At 37.0% G+C, this 19132-nt stretch overlaps 1 protein-coding gene across 1 annotated transcript in view; it reads right to left on the reverse strand.

The window, feature by feature from the left end:
* The window catches only part of Med13 (mediator complex subunit 13), an 89572-nt gene that overhangs the window by 54678 nt on the left and 15762 nt on the right, over window positions 1-19132 (reverse strand). The window contains 5 exon segments of the mRNA NM_001415085.1: window positions 5743-5853; window positions 6614-6776; window positions 7279-7473; window positions 9150-9347; window positions 10118-10263. Of these exon segments, the coding sequence (NP_001402014.1) occupies window positions 5743-5853; window positions 6614-6776; window positions 7279-7473; window positions 9150-9347; window positions 10118-10263 (813 nt within the window).

Consider the following 19132-nt stretch of genomic DNA (forward strand, 5'->3'; position numbering starts at 1 on the left):
AGAGACACCTTTATTAGGTGGCTCACAACTGCTTGTATCTCTTCTAGCTCAGGGAATCCGAGGTCTCCGCCCTCCTCAGTTGCCCACACTGATGGGCACATACCCACACTCAGACGCATAATTAAAAATAATAAAAATTAATCTTTTAGAAAAAGAAAAATCAAAGATCTGAAAAAAATAAAAACTATTTGTAGTTGACAGAAACTTCAGTGCAAAGGTCAAAGCATCAACTTGTAGTCAAACTTTTTTTTTCCCAGAGATAGGGTTTCTATGCAGCCAAGTCTGTCTGTCCTGGAACTGTCTGTATACCAGGCTGACCTCCAAGTACCAGGGTTAAAGGCATGGGACGACGCTACAAGTGGTTAAAAAACGTAAACATTCTTAGAAGAAGGGTAACCAGACCTGTGTCTCTTCAGATGTCGCATATTACAAAACAATTGTCTATGAAGTATTCTTGCCAAAAATGTTGACAAATGAGACAAGTTTCTACTACAATAATAAAAATGACCTGTATGGGGCTGGAGAGATAGCTCAATGGTTAAGAGCACTGGCTATTCTTAACCAAAGGAGACAGGTTCAATTCCCAGCACCATATGGCAGCTCACCATCTATAGATCCAGTTCCAGGGGAAGCAATACCCTAACACAGATATACATGCAGGCAGAATACCAATGTGCATAAAAGAAAAATAAACTAATTTTTTAAAAAATGTCCTGCATGTGGCTCTAAGAACCTGATCTAGATGCTGAAACATAGTTCAGTAATTAACAGCACATACATACTACTATAACATAGGACCTAAGAACAAAAATAGAATGCCAGACCTCTATGGTAGCCTAATCAAGGTTAAAGATACTTAACAGTAACACACACACACACACACACACACCAGAAGAAACAATAATAAAATTCGTGTAAAAATAATAACAGTATCATTCATCTATCAGTTACTCAGATACTTGCCTGTTGCAAAGATTAAAACTTCTCATTTAAAAGATTTTTTGAGACGGGATTTCCTGCCTCAGGTTGCCAACTGCTGGTATTACAAGTGTGTGGCATCACACCGGGTTAAAATTAGTTCCATAACAGCACACTTTTTGCCTTTTCCATTATGTTGACATGGTGATGGAACAAAAGCAACAGGTGGTGAGACCCTTGGAGCAGTTACCAAATATGCTAGTGGTGACAGCTGTGGTCTTCACTACCAGGTATCCAGGAACTTCTTGGTTTGTGTTTTCTGAGTTTATGTTGTGCAGAGGTTTGAACCCAGAGCCTGTACAGCATGCTAAATAAGCACTCTATCAATTTAGAACATGTTTAAAGCCAATTTTATTTTAAACTCAGTTTTATTGTTTTTTCTATTAAAATCAGGGCGGGGGATCATATTTTATTAAACTTCAACAGGTTTATATACTTGTACTGCTTTCCACATTCTGTATAAAGAAATCACTCTATTTGCAGCCAATCTGCACACAACTAAGGTCAATTATTGCTTGGAAGAAAATTACTTACATCGCTGCTTGAGGTTAAAGCTAAACTAGCCTTTCTTCTTCATGGAATAACATTTTTATTTGAAAAACAAATCACTGAGTTGAACGTGGCACTGAATACCATAATCCAGAACTTGAGAGACTATGGCAGAATAATCATGAACATAAGGCCAGCCACCAGCTTCATGAGACCTAGACTAGCCTGTGGCTATATAGCAAAATCTTGTCACTTGCAAAAAAAGGAAAATAATGACTGATAAACCATGATTATACATTTTTCTTATTATTTGGTAGAATTGCTTAATAAGGTTTGTTAAAAACACAGTGAGTTTGCCATTTTAATTAAGAATAACTGAAAAACCTAGGCTTTTGAGTAACATTTAAAAATTTGAAGTTACATTAGGCCACTGGTGACATTTTTAATATTAAACATTTTAAATTTAAACATTAAACATTTTTAACATTAACAAAATGTTCCAACATTCAAATTTGCATAACTCAGCAAACCGCTGTCTTCCAAATGACCAATACTTGATGTTATAAAATCATATTACGTAAAGCATCATTTCAATCATTAGTAGAATCCGGTTATTAAAGTAGCTTCAGCTTCCACACTACAACTGATTTTGGGCATGATGACAGACACCTTTAATCCCAGGACTTTAAGGGAGGCAGAAACAAGTGGATCTCTATGAGTTCAAGGCTACCCTGGTGTACAAAGCAAACTCCAGGGAGCCAGGACTACATACAGAGGCCCTGTCTCTCTCTCTCTCTCTCTCTCTCTCTCTCTCTCTCTCTCTCTCTCTCTCTCTCTCTCTCTCTCTCTCACACACACACACACACACACACACACACAAAAGAAAAAAATTCAATCAAAATAGCATCGAAATCATTTTTCTCTTAAAAATTAAGAAAATAGTTATAAAGCTTAATAATTTATTAAGATCACTTAATGTTCTTGCAAAGGACCAAGGTTCAATTTTCAAGTGCTCACATGGCAGCTTCTAGTTTGTAATTCCAGTTCCAGCATTATCTGATACCCTCTTCTGACCTCTACTGGTACCAGGTATATATATACATGGTACAAAGATACATGCAGGCAAAACACTCATACACATAAATTAATAAATTAATGTTTTTAAAAATGCTTTGCTCATGTGGATATATATTAGGTTTCCGGTCATTTTTTAATGAAGCAGTAGTTTAAAATGTATCTAAATTATTTTTTAATTAAGTACTTCAAAATGTATCTAAAGTAAATATAAATTAGGCTCACATAAACAAAACCACTTTGGAGTTCGTTTCTCTGGATGTTGGAGATCAAAACCAACCAAGGTCTTCTCCATGTCAGGCAAATATTCTACCAAGGAATCACATCGTAAGCTCTACCAGTGCTGACAGGAGCCTGATATGGATGTCTCCTGAGAGGCTCTGCCAGAGCCTTACTGACACAGACTAAGATGCTTGCAGCTAACCATCAGACTGAGTATGGAAACCCCAGTGGAGGAGTTAGAGAAAGGATAGAAGGATTTGAAGGGGTTTGCAACCCCATAGAAAGAACAACAAAATCAACCAACCAGACCTCCTCAGAGCTCCCAGGGACTAAACCACCAACCAAAGAGTACACATGGACAGAACCAAGGCTCCAGTCCATATGTAGCAGAGGATGGCCTTGTTGGGCATCAATAGGAGAAGCCCTTGGTCTTGTGAAGGACTGTTTCCCCACAACAGGGGATTGCTAGGGTGTTGAGGTGGGAGTGGGTGGGTGGGTGGGTGGGAGGGGGAGAATCCTCATCGAAGCAGGGGGAAGGGGTATGAAAGAGGGGGGAAGGGGAATACGTAAATATATAAACTATACAATAAAAAAAAAAAACCCAGAGAGATCAATAGTTAAACAAACAAACCTGCAAAGTCACACTTCTCTATGACATAGACACCTGCAAAAGCATTCCATATATCCTACCGGTTGTCTAGATCTGATCACTATGCATTACGTTAGCAGCATTCCTTAGTGTCTTCCTCTAAAATCACTTCAATAAAATAACTGAAATCCATTTTCAAGGACTAAAACAAAAGCGCATTATAAATAAAAAAGACCTGCCTAATAAAAATCTCTGCATACAGAAAAAAACCGCTCTTTTCTATGGGACTAGACAGTAAGTATTGCGGCTGTTACACACACACACACACACACACACACACACACACACACACACACCCCTACCCCCCAGTGGTCTCATAATAGCCTAAAGATCCAGAATTTCCCAAAATGTATACCCACATACAGTGATACATGACTAGTCAATTCTGCCATTGCCAAGTGAAAGCACCACAGACAGTATGAAAATGAGATATGGATATGTTCCAATAAATTTTTATTTATATATACTAAAATTTGAATTTCATAATTCATGTATCACAAAATACTTTTTTTAACTTTTTCAAACTCTTTAAGATGTAAAAATCTGGACGCTAGAACAATAGCTCACAGGTTAAGAGCAGGGATTGCTCTTTTAGAGAACCCAGGTTTGACCCCAGCACCAACACAATGACTCACAACAGTTTGTGACTCCAGTCCCAGAGGATTCTACACCATACTCTCACCTCCCAGATCATGCACAGAATGTACATACATGCAGACAAAACATCCATACACATGATAAAATACTTGTTTCTTTCTTTTCTTTATTGGGGGGGGGGTGTTATTTTGGGTTTGTTTGGTTTTGGGGTGTTTTTATGTTTTTTTTCAACCCTTATACAAGGTTTCTTTGTGTAACAGCCCTGGCTTTCCTGCAACTTACTTGTAGAACTTGCTGGATTCCCAACTCACAGACCTGACTGCCTCTGCCTTCCCTGAGATTAAAGGCCGGTGCTGCTAGGCCCAGTCCCTTCTGTTTAAACTTTTAAGTATCATTTTTAGTCCATAGGCCATACAACAAAACAAGGAGTAGACTACATTTAAACAAGTAAATAAAGGTTGCCAATCCTTACCTTAAATTATGTTCAAGAACAATTGTAGTCAACTAGTTTAATCTGTTAAATATTAATGTATCGTATACTTATTCTAATTTACCAAGAGAGGCAAGTTTTCAACAGTGTTGCCTTTCAAAAACTAGATGGTTCAACCCAAAAAATTAAGCAAAAACTTAAATGTACGTAAAAACATACCATAGCTCTTGAGTCTGTCAATATATTCAAGTAAACCTAGTCAATGTGTAAAAAGCAAAACAAAGACAAAAAACTACAACCTTGGCCACATTCTGGAAGGACTCCATCCTTTAGATAAATTTCATGGAAAAAAGAGGTAGGTACATATTCAATCACAAATATGGTAACAGATGTCAAAGCCACTACTAGTGTTTGAAGTGGTGGTGAAAGTGTATAATCTATCTTAATAAACACCAGAAAGTAATCAACCCGACAAAAGCCTGACCGTCAGATCTCATCAAAGGCCTCAAAACATGAAATCAATAGCCCAAAGAATCCCAAGTTAAACTCTTCTGCTGCCAATCTTTTAATAATGCAATGAATTAGAAAGCTGATATTTTGCTCATGTCTCCTGTAAAATCATTAATTCTTGATCTTATTTTAGTAATTCACCAATAGCTGCCCAAGAATAAAAAATTTGCTACATGAAACTCAACAGTGTCTTTACTATTTTAAAAATTATGGGGCTGGAGAGATGGCTCAGAGGTTAAGAGCACCGACTGCTCTTCCAGAGGTCCTGAGTTCAATTCCCAGCAACCACATGGTGGCTCACAACCATCTGTAATGAGATCTGATGGCCTCTTCTGACAGATATAGTGTACTCATATACATAAAATAAATAATCTTTAAAAAAAATTATGAAAATTATTTCTTCTATAAAAATGCCTGGGAAATCTTACCAGGCATAATGCAACTAAGGAATGTGTTTCTCCACAGACATATGAGCTAAGGATAATGACCACGACTGTGATCCCAGGATGCTAAATGCTGAGACAAGAAAATCTCAAGTTTAACGTCAGCCCAAGCAACACAGCTAGAGCCTCAAAACAGCCACCAAGTGTCTCTGCAGTTGGCACAGCAGCCCCACTTCTGCTGAGATTTTATGTCCTTCTAGAATCAGCTTCAAATTGCTGCTTATGTTCTCAACTTTCTCCTTGAGAAAAAAGAATCTTAACATATTTACATAAGTTACCCAAAACAAATATTAGTATTATAAATATAATATATACATATCCATAAGCATCATCAATTGGAAATAACTTACCTCAAACAACTACAGCTTGTTCTTTGTGTGGCTTCAACAAAGTCCCAGCTTCCTATTTTATCAGCTGTCTCTTCTTCACACAGGCCACTGGATGTAGCAGAATACTTCCTCCTAAAGTGTGAGTTACAAATTCCTTAGTATAGTCCATTTAGAGCTAAATTTAATCTTTAATTTTATTTAATTTTTTTAAAGATTTATTTAATGTATGTGAATACACAGTAGCTGACTTCAGACACACCAGAACAGAGCATCAGATCCCATTACAGATGGTTGTGAGCCACCATGTGGTTGCTGGGAATTGAACTCAGGACCTCTGGAAGAACAGTCAGTGCTCTTAACCACTGAGCCATCTCTCCAGCCCTATTTATTTATTTTTATTTTTTGTTTTTTTCTTCAAGACAGGGTTTCTGTGTAGCCCTGGCTATCCTGGACTCAGTTTGTAAACCAGGCTGGCTTCAAACACAGAGATCTGACTGAATACCTCTGCCTCTGCCTCCCGAGTGCTAGGATTAAATGCATGTACCACCACAACACAGCTTAAGTTTTACTTTTTAAAACTTAATTTTTCTGTTTTTATTCCATACTCAATTAACCAGCATGCAAATTTTAAATATCAAAATAAATATACAACTGAATATGGTGGTGCATACCTTTAATCTCAACACTTGGGATGACAAGCACTGTGAATTTGAGGCCAGCCTGAACTACATATACACTGAGCGCCAGGCTAGCCAAAGCTATACAATGTGGGAGGGACGGAGGGACAGATGGAAGGACAGACAGATGGACAGACAGGCAGACGGATGGATGGATGGACAGAAGGGTGGGTAGGTGGGTGGATAGATAGGCAAATAAAAATAAAAATACATACTTGTTCTGTAATCTGTTCATATTACATTCTTGCCAGACTCGATCCACCACATGATTTGCTAATTTTCTTGGTATTTTCCCACCATGATGGCTAGTACTGTCAGTGCTGAAGCCATCGGATACTGAAGAAAATTTGACCCACTTCTGTGCAGACTGAGGATCAACTGAAAACAAACAAAAATGATAGAAAGGTAAAAACAAACTGAAAGTAACAAGATGGACTTTTTGTTAATTTGTCAAATGCTTTGGTAATTCTAGTGACATTCTGGGGTCAAAATCTTTTTTTCTTTAAATGCAGAGAGCAAAGACAAGAGCTATCTTGAATCAGAGGTATATAAGGTCCTGGGTTTAATTCCCAGCACCATAAGCAAACTCATATACACAAAACGTGTGTGGGAGCACATGCGTATATGCAGGAATAAGAAGATACCATATCTGTAGCTTTTTCTCAAATAGGTCAGAAAAGGACCAATTTATAATCAATGTATACATACACAGAGGGTAAAAAGCAAAAGTTAAGTGTAAATTTAGATGAGTTTTTTTACATTATACTTATAATTTTCCAGTAAGTTTTAACAATTCCAAAATAAAAATTGCTAAGTACTGATGTACTCAAAAGATCAGATTTGTAGCCAGAGCTTATTGATGAAGGAGCTAGTGTAATACCTGATTGGACTTCCTCAGGAGATGTGGGTGGAGTGAGAGTAACTGAAGACATAGCAGGATCTCTTGTGGAAGCAGGCACTTGATGGATACCCAAGCAGGAAGCTGAACAGTGAGAGGATCCCACAGAACTAGGGGTAGGAATGTCTGATTGAGGGACTAGAACAAAACATGCTGGGTAGATCATTCGGACACCCGCTGAAAACAAAATGGACAAAAAAGAAAAAAGTGAGGGAGAAAAACACAAATCAGCTACCACTGTGGCAGTAGTGGAATTAATTTCAGTAAAAAGCACTGCAGTAAAAATTATCATATATTATATTTATAAAAATAAAGAAATCATTGTATGTGTCTCTGAGTGTAGCTGGACACATGCCAGGGTGCATGTGTGGAGAACAGAGGATAAACTCGGGTGTCAGTCTCCACTTTCCACCTGGTTGAATACAAGTTCTCCAGGCCACTGTATATGCCATGCTAACTTCTAGTCTGTGAGCTTCTAGGTTTACTCCTAACTCAGTCTCCCATCCTGACACAGGAGTACTAGGATTAGAGGAATGCACGATACTGTATTTGGGTTTCATGTAGATTTTGAAACCAAACTCATACCCTCAGACTTGTATAGCAAGTATTTTTAAGCTACAGATTTTCTACTATAAATGTTTTGCTTTTTTTAATTTATGTAGTTGATCAATGTACACTGCATTAACTTATAAATTTAATAAAGATAACGTGGACACTTAAGATCATGGACCATTTTGTCTTCTTGTCTGTTTTAAAGTCTAATAATGTACTGTTTCTCTCATAACTATTCCAATAATAAATCATGTATTTACTGAAACTGAATAATAAGAATAATTTCAACTTTAAAAAAAAGCCATGCATGGTGGTATACATCTGCAATCCCAGGACTCAGGAGGTTGGACAGGCGTGTGTTGAGTCCAAGACCAACCTGGGTTATAAGGCAAAACAGCCCCAAAAAAACTAATAAAAACTCCAAAACTCCCATAAGGTAATCCTTACATGAGACATTTCTATTAGATTGCATTAACTACAGTATCAAAGATGCTAATTCCAGTAATTTGCTCAATTATATATATATATATATATTGTCCATACCTCCCATGTATTTACACATTGTCAGGCTTGACTCTATGCCACATCTTAACAGAGTTAAACATGCTTCGTGGGATTAGTGTGGTCTCTTTTACTTCTTATCTCTGCTCCATAATTAATATGCCCAGAAACAGACCACTTTGCTAACCTGCACCTTGAATATGACATGTGGACTACAGCTAATCTGGAAAGAACTGACTTAGGGAGAACACACCAATGACAGAAGTTATTAAGGAATATTTTGTTACTAAAAGTTTTGCTAAATAGTCAGGCACTATACACAATACAGGCTGTCAACTTTTCTAGCCCCCAAATAACTCCTTCACAGTTACTCTTGTCCCCTTCTTTACCACGTAGACAACAGAGTATATTCCTCTGTCCCAATAACTCTGGCTTGGACAGGTGGCCAGTCTTGACTAATTCCCTAGAGCACATGTGCTATTCCTCTAGGTCATTTTCATCTCAGCAGCAGCTTTAATGGACTCCACTGTTAGGCTTGATCCCTGTTGTTCCTAAGAACACTGTGTCCCAGAACAAAACATGCTGGGTACCAAGTAGACACTGGGTACTTCTTTAACCTGGACTGTACAAGGAGAACATACATAGAGCCATCACAGCCAACCTTGCAGCCCTTATGTGCAGAAAAAGTAAGCAAGAAAAATAAATGTTCAGTATTGAATGCCAAGGAAGCTGTTTGTAATTTAGCAAAATCTAACTAGAATACATAGGATTCCCCTTCAGACTAATATCAGAATCCATACCAACAAGAACTTCTACTGCAGCTAAAGAATCATCTTCCCAATCCATGTCTTCCTGTTTTTCTTCAGACATCTCCTTCAAACCACATGAAATAGGATAGAACTGTTTCCATTCACCAATTAATTTTTTCGTAGCTGAATCAGACATCTTGAAAGCCTGTCCCGTGAGAGTGCCATTTAGTCCAAATGGACTTAAGATAACTAGAAACCAAAGCAGAAATCCAATAAGCAAAGACTTACAGCAAATAAAATCATAATAAACAGTGTTATAATGATGTGAGTCTAATAAAAAAATCCATTATGATCACTCCAAGGAAACAAATTTATCATACATTTTAATATAAAATACAATGCTAAGAGTTTGAAAATAGTTTAAATTTATCCCTACCCCAAATTCAAAATATAATCATATTTCAAAACGATCCAGGAATACCTGCATATCATTCAACTTATTCTGACTCTAAGCAACTTGAAGAAAAAAAATGTACTTATATAAATAAGTCTAAATATTTATGAAGTACTGACACATAAATTTTAACGTGTGCACGCATGCGCGCGCACATACACACACACACACACACACACACGCACACACACGCACACACAGACACATATACTACATTTAAAATTAAAGAAGATACTTCCAGTACTTAAAAAGCAATCCGCAACCTTATAAAACAACTTCTCTAGAGGTCAACAATTCATGGTATAAATGACATCAAAAGTTCCCCTGGGTAGCTATGCTAAAACACAGCTTACACACGAAACCTTGAAATGATTAACATATCCACAATGTAATATGCTATTAAGAGAAAACAGAGAAATGTTAAAATTCCCATTCATATGAATTTTAAATAATTTCACTAATGGTATTTATTTTGTTGTCTTACTAATATAATTGCTAACATGAAAGTTTTAATCTCCAACACTAAAATAAGTAATCAAATGCCTATGACAATAAAATAATCTACCTTGAAATGGGCTATTAGACTGCTGAGCAAGGGTGACATGCTCTTCACTGAGAAGGTACACAGGTTGATGTTGGTTAATTTCCACACTGGTACAAACATTGCTGTCTCCATGCAAGAAAAAGGTGAAAGAGCAGGACAAGTGTTCACTAATAAAGAAGGAAAAGTTATAGTTTAGTGATGATTAATAGCAAAAAAATAGAAAAATAATTTGCTTTGCTTTTAATATTTCAATTTATTTTGAGACAGAAATCCACATATCTCAGGCTAGCCTTAAATTCACTACATAGCCAAGGATGGCTTTAAACTCCTGATCATTCTAACTCCACCTCCTGAGTGCTGGGATTACAAGCATGTTCCACCATGCCCTGTTTATGTGATTCTGGATCCTGGAAACATGAGGTCTCATGCATGAAAGCCAAGCACTCTACTAACTGAACTACATTACCAACTCATCATGCTTTGCTTTATTAAGAAGTTATACCACAGAAATGAATACATTAGCTCAGAAGTCTTTATTATCTGTGGGGGAGAGAAATGATCCATATGAGGAAAGATGAAGTATTCACAACACTTTTATAATGCAAACAGCTTTAAGAAACCAGTTAAAATAAGTTAGATATACCACATATGCAGTTATTACACGATCACAGAAATAAGTCAAGAAAGCGAATTAGAAAATAAATTCTCAGGGCTGAGCTAGAAGAGATAGCCTATTCATTTTGTCTAAACCTAGAAAATACATTCTTAAGGACAGCAGATATATTTTAAATTAAAGGGTAAGAAAATCAAGTGGGAGAAGAGGAATTGGGACAGTATATACTAAGAATCTTTTCCCACACATCTGTCTCAAGCATCGGTCTTAAAGCCGGTTCCTTAAATGATCATTAATCAACTCCAAACCAATATATACATGTACTAGACCTACTTAATATTTTTCAGGAAAAGGCATAAAGAACTAAATTATAGTAAAAGTTATTCTAGAGACCTAATAAAAGTAGAAAATAGTAATAAAAAGGAAAAGACAATGATGGCAAACAACTTTGATCCCAGCACTCGGGAGGCAGAGGCAGGGGGATCTCTGTGAGTTCAAGGCCAGCACGGTCTATGGAGCAAGTTCTAGGAGAGCCAGGACTAAACAGAGAAACCATCTTGAAAAACCAAATTTTAAAAAAAAGTAGAAAGTAATAGAACTGAGAATTTCTTCAGATAGCAGGAATCAACAATGTCTAAAGCCAAAAGAAGTTGAACCTTACAAGTGTTGTGGAAGTCACTAAAGTACCTGACAGCTGGTATGAGGGTATGTTATTGTATCAACTATTCACGTGTCACAGGTTCAACTTTGTTCTCCTCTTACTCCTTTCTCATTAGTGCATGTGAGTAGTCTAGATTTTTCTCTAATAAACACAATACAAAGCCAAAGCAGCTGACATAAAATTAATCTTGTCTTTGGCAATAACAATAAACAATGTCTGAAATTTATAAACTGAGGTCAAGAATTGTAAGATTCGGGGTTGGGGATTTAGCTCAGTGGTAGAGCGTTTGCCTAGCAAGCGCAAGGCCCTGGGTTCAGTCCCCAGCTCCGAAAAAAAAAAAGAATTGTAAGATTCTCTGAAGCTACAGCATTAATTATGAGAAGAACTAAAATAAAACCAGGCTTCTTATAGAAATGGGGTTGAGGTATTCGAGCTGGAAATATTTTTAATAATACCATTCAGTTCTATTTATATTACAATTTCTTTCAATTTTTCTGAAATTGTGAATGCTACCCATTATTTAATGATCATTACATCTTTCTCACCTAGTAAGTTAATTGTGCTTATGTTTTATGATTATTATTCTTCCTGCTGTTTTTGAGATAGGTCTTAATAGTCCAGACTGGCCTCAAACTCCCAAATCTCAGTTTTTACCTCCCAAGTACTGTGATTACACTGATGTGCTGCCATGCTCAGCTTAATTTTTGTTCATATCTAATATGAACATATCTACTATGTCAGAATAATTAAAACCATATTAGAAAGTAAAAAGAGACCACAGAGGAGGTTCCCATGCCCACGCAGCCCCCCAGTCTATTAGTATTTTTCAATAGCCACGCTCTATTTGTTAAAGCACTGACACTGAGCTAATCAGTATTTGGATTAACCACTAGAGCTCTTTTTTTCTCATTAAGAATCTGATCCAAGGGGCTGGGGATTTAGCTCAGTGGTAGAGCGCTTACCTAGGAAGCACAAGGCCCTGGGTTCGGTCCCCAGCTCCGAAAAAAAGAACCAAAAAAAAAAAAAAAAAATCTGATCCAAGATATAACATTTAAACAAGTTTTTTTAAAGATTTATTGATTTTTATTTTATGTATATGGATATTTTGCCTACATATGTGTCTGTGTACCACATGTACGCAGTGCCCTCAGAGGCCAAAAGAGGGCATCTGATTCCCCTGGAACTAGCGATACAGACATCGGAGAGCTTCCAGATGGTACGAGGAATTGAACCCAGGTCTTCTAGAAAAGTTGTTAGTGCTCTTTAAAAAGCTAAATTAAACTTACTTTTCCTCTGATTACAATGCTTACTTTATTGGAATAGGTCTTGGCTGAAGAATTATGAAGATTATATACAGATACTATGATAAACGAGTATAACCTTAGTTATCAAGCCAAGATATGTAAAGAAAGGTAATAGCTCTGACAGCTGTTCACCTCCAAAATATTCATTGCTAGTGCTCATTTAAAACAAACACTCAGTTTTATTGAAGTTATCCAGCACTTCTACTGTCCAGTATGCTCTAGCAATAGCAAGGTACCTGTGTTACCAAGAACATACTAGGCACAAATCTATCCCCAAACAAATTTTTAAAATAACTGCACACACATACACATACACACACACACACTTAATACAACTCTACATTAAACAGTACTGCATTCACATCCATATGCAGTACATATGAAGCTTCTAAATGAGAGCATATGCTATTCATTCATTCAGCAAATATTTTCTGTTAAGCACTTTGGCACTGTACTAAGGCATGAACTTAAGTTAGGTACTATGGGATAAAAAGCAAGTATAGGGTGTTATAAGAATGCCTTAACATGAAGAACTCTGTACTCAAAATGGAATTTTAATTCCTAAAAAGAGAATAGAGTCTGGATCTCATCCCCCAGGTTGTTCCCATGTCCCATGGTGACAGCCATCTACCTACCTTCAAGATTCATCCCTCCCATTTCACCCCTATCGGTCTAGTCTTCCAGCGTTCTTTAAACAGGCCTGCCTTTGTACTCTCAGTTTTTGTCTTTTTCTAAGCCCTCTGAAGTCACCTTCTTTGGAACTCTGTTCAAATAATTTCTTCTAAGTAGGCACTTCACTAAGGAATCTATACTGTTTCTAGTTGCTCTTCTTGGGGTAAGGTGTGTTTTTGCTAAAGGAAGCATTTCCATCATGTAAATATTTTGGTCTTGAAGGTAACCATTAGTGAAAGAGGAATCTGTCTTTCCTCTACATTGTGTCTGCAGTAAGCCTTTGACACAAAGCAATCTGACACATTGATATAAACTATCAATAGAATAAACTATAGAATAAAGTTGGTAGCTGAATTTATTTATAACTAACCATTCAAATCTATTTTCAAATCTATCCTCCATATAATACTCTAAACCACAAATATAATACCATCTTTTTCTTTCTTTTTTTCTTCCATCTTTATTAAATTGGGTATTTCTTATTTACATTGCAAATGTTAATCCCTTTCCCAGTTTCCAGGCCAACATCCCCCTAGCTCCTCCCCCTTCCCTTCTATATGGGTGTTCCCCTCCCCACCTCCCCCATTACTGCCCTCCCCCCAACAATCACTGGGGGTCCAGCCTTGGCAGGACTTAATTTTTTCTTTGCTCCATCATTCCCCGTTTTTACCAATTCCTTTTAACTACATATTTGTAATGCATAGACCTGCATATCTTTTGGGGGTATTATTATCTGATGGGTATACTTTTTGTTCTTTATGTTTTACTATACATCCCAGAGTGGCCTAGTACTTGCTATGTAACCGAAGTTGGCTCGAATTCTGGTACATTTTGTCTTACGTTGGCCCCCTAAGAGTTGGGATTACCACATCCAACTCTGTCTTTTAGGAGTAATTATCAGAGCTCCTGCATTACCTTCTTGCTTCACAGTGCTGCTGGGGATCTTCATGAAAACTAATTGCGATCACGTAACTGGAAAGCCTAAAATCACCCCTAAAATGTTCAGGACTAAATCCAAAAATATTAACATTGTACTTTAATACCTTTAGAATGTGATCCTGGCAAAACTTTGTAAGCCGTGATACTTAACCCACCAAAACCCCCTTTATTTGCCATACACTTATCTCCACATCCTAATCAACTCAAAATTTCTTTAATTCTCTGCCAATTTATAAATACCTGGAAAAAATTTTATCTTTAATATAAGCGTAAAAATTTCATTATTGGTCCCCATTCATCCCCTCCTTTCCTTTGTAAAAGCTGTACTTGGTAACTCCACAGTAACACTATGTGTGTAAGTACAAATTAGTAAATGTGCTCATGTGTGTCCACGCAAGTCAAAGTCAGGTATCTTCTTCAATTGCTCTCCACCTTATTTTTGAAACAGATTCTCTCACTGACCCTAAAGTTTACTATTTGGTCAGCAAGCCAGGGGATCCTCACGTCTCTGTGACTTGCACTGTGATGGCAGGCACACATCATCATGCCTGGCTTTTTATATACACAATGGGGAGGAGCAGCAAGCACTTCTGATGACTAAGTCATCTCCACAACCCACTGAATAGCAATTCTTCAATCGAGCAAAATGGTAATGCTTCCAAAAATATTTGAAAGTATAAGCAATAACCTAAAACAGATATAGGTTCTTTAACTTGAAAAAGAATGGAAGAAAGGAAAAAACGAAGGAAGAAAAGGAGGAGGTAATTTGGTTGGCTGGCTGGTTGTTTTGGAGATCTGAATTATATACCTTCATATCTAAGGCTTCTCTAAACAATTAAGTTCTCCAAAATACTTCTTTTCGCTTTGTGTTTCACTTCTAAAAAGAAATATTAAATTAGGAAACTTACAATTACTTTTTTAGCTCTGCAAACATAGTGACATCATGTTTCAACATAAAGAGGCACTAAGTGTGTCACCAAGGGTGAAACAGTTCATAACATGAGCCACACGTCCTGCTCCTCAAAACAAAACAAAACAAAAGCATGAAGGCCAATCTCTCAAATTCCCCAACAACCTATATGCAACGAGCATTTAGTCGCTTAACTCTTTTTTAATTACATTTTATTTAATGTAAATTTAAAAATTAAATTTTATTTAATTTCATTTATGTGTAGTGTGTGTGCTTATAGGGGTCAGAGGACAACTAGGAGATGTAATTTCTACTCTTCCACATTAGTCTCTAGGACCAAACTCAAACCATTAGGTTTAATGGCAAGTGCCTTTACCTGCTAAGCCATCTCTCTGTCCCCACTTAACTTTTAAATTAGGAGAAGAAAGAGAAAACAAAAACAAAAACAAACAAAAAACCCCTGGGCTTTCTGGTATAAAGTAAAAAACTAGCCACCAAGGAATCTCCGTAAAAAGCTAACATTCCAAAGTCATGCAGCACTGTCCGTCTCTATCTACAACACCCTGTTTTGTAGACAGAGCAGCTCTTACTCCCAGCAAGGAAGACCATCCCACCCATACTGCTAGCAAATGACCTCTATATACTCTTCATACTGCAATATGATTTACAAACCAAGCTTGTATATGATATTGGGAAGAAGTGATCTAAAATAGGACTCAGATTTTTAAGATTCTTACATTGAAAGTAATATTCTAGGCACAGAACATTATAGTACAGAGAATTGCAGGTTAGCACTTATATATTAAATTCAGCATGGCTTCTTTCAGAGAGATAGGTTATCATTTATAGCATCATCCCCTGAGACACCAACAATTAGCACTAAGTGAACAAACGTCTTTAACTACAACGACAAGCCAAGGAACTTACACTGTTAGATACTATACTATTAGGACAGTGAAGGCTACTGTTTGTTTTCTAGATGCTTACACTGTTTATCAATGAGGCAAAAATCAGAGATAAATCCTCAACAACTGTGTCATAGAAATGTTCCTCAACTACATTATAAAATTAAAAGAGTTTTGTTAGTTTCATACATGTTGTATGTGTATGTATGTTCTATGATCATGCCAGGGCACACTAGTGGAAGTCAGAGGGCAACTTGTAGGTGTCTGTCAGTTTTTCCTTTCTACCACATGCGTTCTGGAGAACCATCACAGGTCATCAAGCTTGGTGGCCAAGCGCCTTTACCTGCTAAGCTACATCATAGGCTCCCTAAAAGATTATTTTCTAAAAAGGAAGGAGGAAGAAGAGGAGGAAGAGAAAGGACAATGATGAAGAAGACATACTCCAGATCAAAGAGTTAGCTCCTCTAGGGCTGGACATCCCAGTACTTAGGAAAAGGAAGCAGAGGAATAAAAGAGGCAGCCTGGGTACACAGTGAGACATTACCTCAAAAGAACAAGACATGGAATTTAGCTCTTCTATAACGAGTTTTCTGTTTGCTTGCTTGCCTGCTTTAGAGCAAGGTCTCCTAATGTAGCTTAAATTAGCACTGAACTTGTCCTGTAGGCTGGCCTCAAAGTTGAGATCTTCTGCTTCAACTTCCGAATTACCAAGATCACAGGACAACAGGTGTGTGGCTCCATAAATACATGCACACACCTTGTGTGTGTGTAGTACTAAGAAGCAAATGATCTGTTTTCAGAATTTGTGTTAGGAAGCTATAGAAATAACAATATTCCATTTTGCTGGTAGAGAAGTTGAGGCCCGAAGAGGGTTATATGACTTTGTTTTGTTGTTGTTGTTTGTTTGTTTTTACTTTTGAAACAGGATCTCTCTATGTAGTCCCTGCTGTCTTGGAACTCACTATGTAAACCAGACTGGGCTTCAACAGGCATCTGCCTACCTCTGCCTCTGTACTGAGATTCAAGGCATGTGGCACCACAAGCTATGAGCTATTTTCAAATCAAACCCTTGGAGCTAGGGATGCAGCCCAGTTGTACAGCAGTAGTCTAGCACATGTGAACCCTGGCTTTGATCTCCACATTGATCTGCTCATTCCACACATACATAAACACACATGTATATATTACAAAATCAAGGTATTGACTCAAAAAAAAATCAAAACATCATAATCCTAACAATTAAAATAGACAGAGTTGGGTATTTTTCTAGATCAACATATAAGCAGCCAAAAAGAAACTATGCTCAATAGCCATAGTAATTAAGGAACTACAAATCAGAAACATAGGATACCACTTCACACCAACAAAAATGGTTACTTAACAAACAACCAGTAAATAACAAGCACTGTTAAGGGTGCAATGAGACTGAAACTCTTATATTGCCAATGAAAATGTAAAACACTATAGCCACAATGAGAAACAGTATGGCAATTTTTCAGATAATTAAATTTAAAATTGTCATAAAAAGCAGCAATTTCACTTCTGAGTAGGTAACCACAGAATGAAAAACAGGGACCTGAGGAAATATTTGCACACTAGTGTTTACAACAAATAGACAAAACATAGAAATGACTCAGATGCCAGCCAATGAGCAAGTACACAATACACTAAATGTACAATGGGTTACTGTTTAGTCTTAAAGAAAAAAAACCTCTCGCATGTTACAATGTTGTTAAAACTTGAAGGTATGCCACATGAAATAAGTCACATACAAAATAACAAATATTATATGCTTTCACTTATATGAGGTACTTAAAACGCTTATTAAAAAAACAGAAAAGTTGTTTGCCATGGACCAAAGGGCAGAAAATGTCAATTGTACCACCATGTCAATTTCCTTAACACCATTGAAATACCGGAAAAAGGGCAAAAATGATACATTTTGTTACATGTGTTTTTATAATATTTTAAACCTACTTATCTTAAATTCCTAGATTACTTTTATTCCATGAATTCAATAGTTTCCTATTTTTTATTTTATTTTTCTAATTTTTTATTTATTTATATTTATTTGTGTTGATTTTGAGGCAGTCTCACTCTATAGCTCTAGCTGTCCTGAAGTCTCTCTGTAGACCAGGCTGGCCTCAAACTCACAAAGATCCTTCTGCCTCTGCTTCCCAGGGGCTGAGAAAGGCAGGTGCCACTATGCCCAGCTAACAGCTTTCAAATTTATACATTAAGGTTAGCCCATGTAATAGGCTCAGCACAAGCAATAATTTGATTGATTGACTGACTGACTGACTGATTGACTGATTACAGGAGCTCATACATCATAGGATGACCTCAAACTCATATGTAATCAACCATAAACTTCTGGTCCTCCTGCCTCCACTTCCCAAATACAAGAGAGGTACTACAGACTAAACTGAGGACTTCGTGCTGTTAGGCAAGTCCTCCACTTAACAGCCCCAGTCCTGTTATCAATAATCTTTAGATGTTCTCCAGATCATTTCCATACTCAGACAACTTTACGAGCCACTATTAATCAGCAATGTCCAACATTCTTAATATGTCCATGAACAAAGTATCTATCCGAAAATCCCAAAGAATGTATCATTGAATGAATATTCTATTACTTCTACACATTTAGTGAACATATTACTGAACATTATAAAAAAAATCCTTAAAAAACAATTACTCTATGAAGTTTGAAGTCTTTAATTCTTTCCTTTTGCTATTCTCTGCTTTTACTATTTACTATTACTCTTTAAAAAGATCTAAGTGTACAAAATATAATCGTCTGCCTAACAGGGCTTACAAGTTCTGTTTTTCATGTCCTGGCAGTCAGCTCCAGCCCTTAGTCCTGTGTAGCACTGTAGAAACTGCTATGTGCTTACACTTCATTACCTATAAAGCTAGAGAAACCGTAGGAATGTTTTAAGATTTGCAGTCATTTACAGTAAACCCTTAACTATGAACAGGGCCTTATCAGTCCTACTTAGGCCAAGCTCCCTTACTGACTTCCTCATTTC

The sequence above is a fragment of the Rattus norvegicus genome, chromosome 10 (genome assembly GCF_021556685.1).
Source record: "Rattus norvegicus strain SHRSP/BbbUtx chromosome 10, alternate assembly SHRSP_T2T, whole genome shotgun sequence".
Lineage (NCBI taxonomy): Eukaryota > Metazoa > Chordata > Mammalia > Rodentia > Muridae > Rattus > Rattus norvegicus.